Source organism: Mandrillus leucophaeus, unplaced genomic scaffold, assembly GCF_000951045.1.
Source record: "Mandrillus leucophaeus isolate KB7577 unplaced genomic scaffold, Mleu.le_1.0 Scaffold1672, whole genome shotgun sequence".
Classification (NCBI taxonomy): domain Eukaryota; kingdom Metazoa; phylum Chordata; class Mammalia; order Primates; family Cercopithecidae; genus Mandrillus; species Mandrillus leucophaeus.
The window spans coordinates 51,694-53,190 of record NW_012101668.1 but is presented as its reverse complement, the minus strand read 5'-3'; the positions used below and the strand labels follow the sequence as shown (position 1 = coordinate 53,190).

Here is a 1,497-nt window from a genome sequence, read left to right as displayed (position 1 = left end):
GACGAAGATTTTGCCAATCATAGTGACAATGATCAAAACCGGGTAAGGCTCATGTACTCAAGTGACTTCGTTTTTACATTTTAATTGAAGCATAGTATATATACTAAAATTACTTTGGAATGATTTATGACAAAGTAAGGATTTTTTTCATGTATACAATTTATTTTCCTTTAAGCATTTCATGTATTTAGGCTAACTACCTCCTTTGCATATATTTTTTTCAATTTTGTTTTATAGTTTATTTTTCTTAGAAAACAAAGAAGTAAAAAACAAAATTAGAAAACAGCCTCTAAAAAAAGACTCAGTCACCCACACTGAACTACTTTGCGTGAGTCCCTCTTCTGTTTTAAAATTGGAGACAATCTAGCAGTAACATTAATGAATATTCACAAGATGAAAACTTTGATCCTACTGTCTTAGCACAGTTATCTTAATTTTTGAATATTTGTCTAAGGGCATATTCTTGTCACAGTGTGCATCGTTTATTTTCTGCCGTTTTATGTTAACATTTTATAAATATTTCCTTATTTATTTATTTATTTATTTATTTTTTGAGATGGAGTTTTGCTCCTGTTGTCTGGGCTGGAGTGCAGTGGCGTGATCTCAGCTCCCTGCAAACTCCGCCTCCTGGGTTCAAACAATTCTTCTGCCTCAGCCTCCCAAGTAGCTGGCATTACAGGTGCCCACCACCATGCTCGACTATTTTTTTTGTATTTTTAGTAGAGATGGGGTTTCACCATGTTGGCCAGAGTGATCTTGAACTTCTGACCTCAGGTAATCCACCCACCTTGGCCTCCCAAAGTGCTGGGATTACAGGCATGAGCCACCACACCTGCAAAATAGCCTTTGCAGTTTGCATTGTAAACTTCTATACTTTTAAACATACTGAATATGATACTGTCATGGTCTCTAAATGTATAAGGGAAAGAGTTTATTTCTAGAGTTGTACTTTTGATGTAATAATGTATTCAATATTTTCTTTTTCTTTTTAATTTTATTTATTTATTTTTTTTTTGAGACAGAGTCTCGCTCTGTTGCCTAGGCTGGAGTGCAGTGGTGTGATCTCAGTTCAATGCAGTCTCCGCCTAAAGGGTTAAGCAATTCTCATCCCTCAGCCTCCCTGAGTAGCTGGGACTACAGGTGTGTGACACCATGCCCAGCTAATTTTTTGTATTTTTAGTGGAGTCGGGGTCTTCCCATGTTTTCCAGGCTGGTCTTGAGCTCAGGCAGTCTGCCCACCTCACCCTCCCAGAGTACTGGGATTACAGGTATGAGCCACCATGCCCAGCCAATATTTTTATATATGGAAATCCTTTGCTTCTGTGAACTGTTTCTTCAGAATAAGGTGGTATAGACTTACGTTAATAACTTAATGTCTGGTGGACATTCTACATTAAGTATTATGCATGTTGATTCTCCTACAATCTCATCAGTGGGGTGATTAAATTTTTTTTAGTTAAAAATTTGCGTTTGAATTTCATAACTGGGAAATATTTT

The 1,497-nt window shown here is 36.7% G+C and overlaps 1 protein-coding gene across 1 annotated transcript in view; it reads left to right on the top strand.

Annotated features, from left to right (window-relative positions):
- LOC105537024 (WASH complex subunit FAM21A) overlaps positions 1-1,497 on the top strand; it is a 67,934-nt gene that overhangs the window by 22,141 nt on the left and 44,296 nt on the right. Inside the window, exon 5 of the mRNA XM_011976506.1 lies at positions 1-42. This exon is cut by the window's left edge and continues 6 nt beyond it. Coding sequence (XP_011831896.1) covers positions 1-42 — 42 coding nt within the window. The remainder of the gene's footprint in view (positions 43-1,497) is intronic.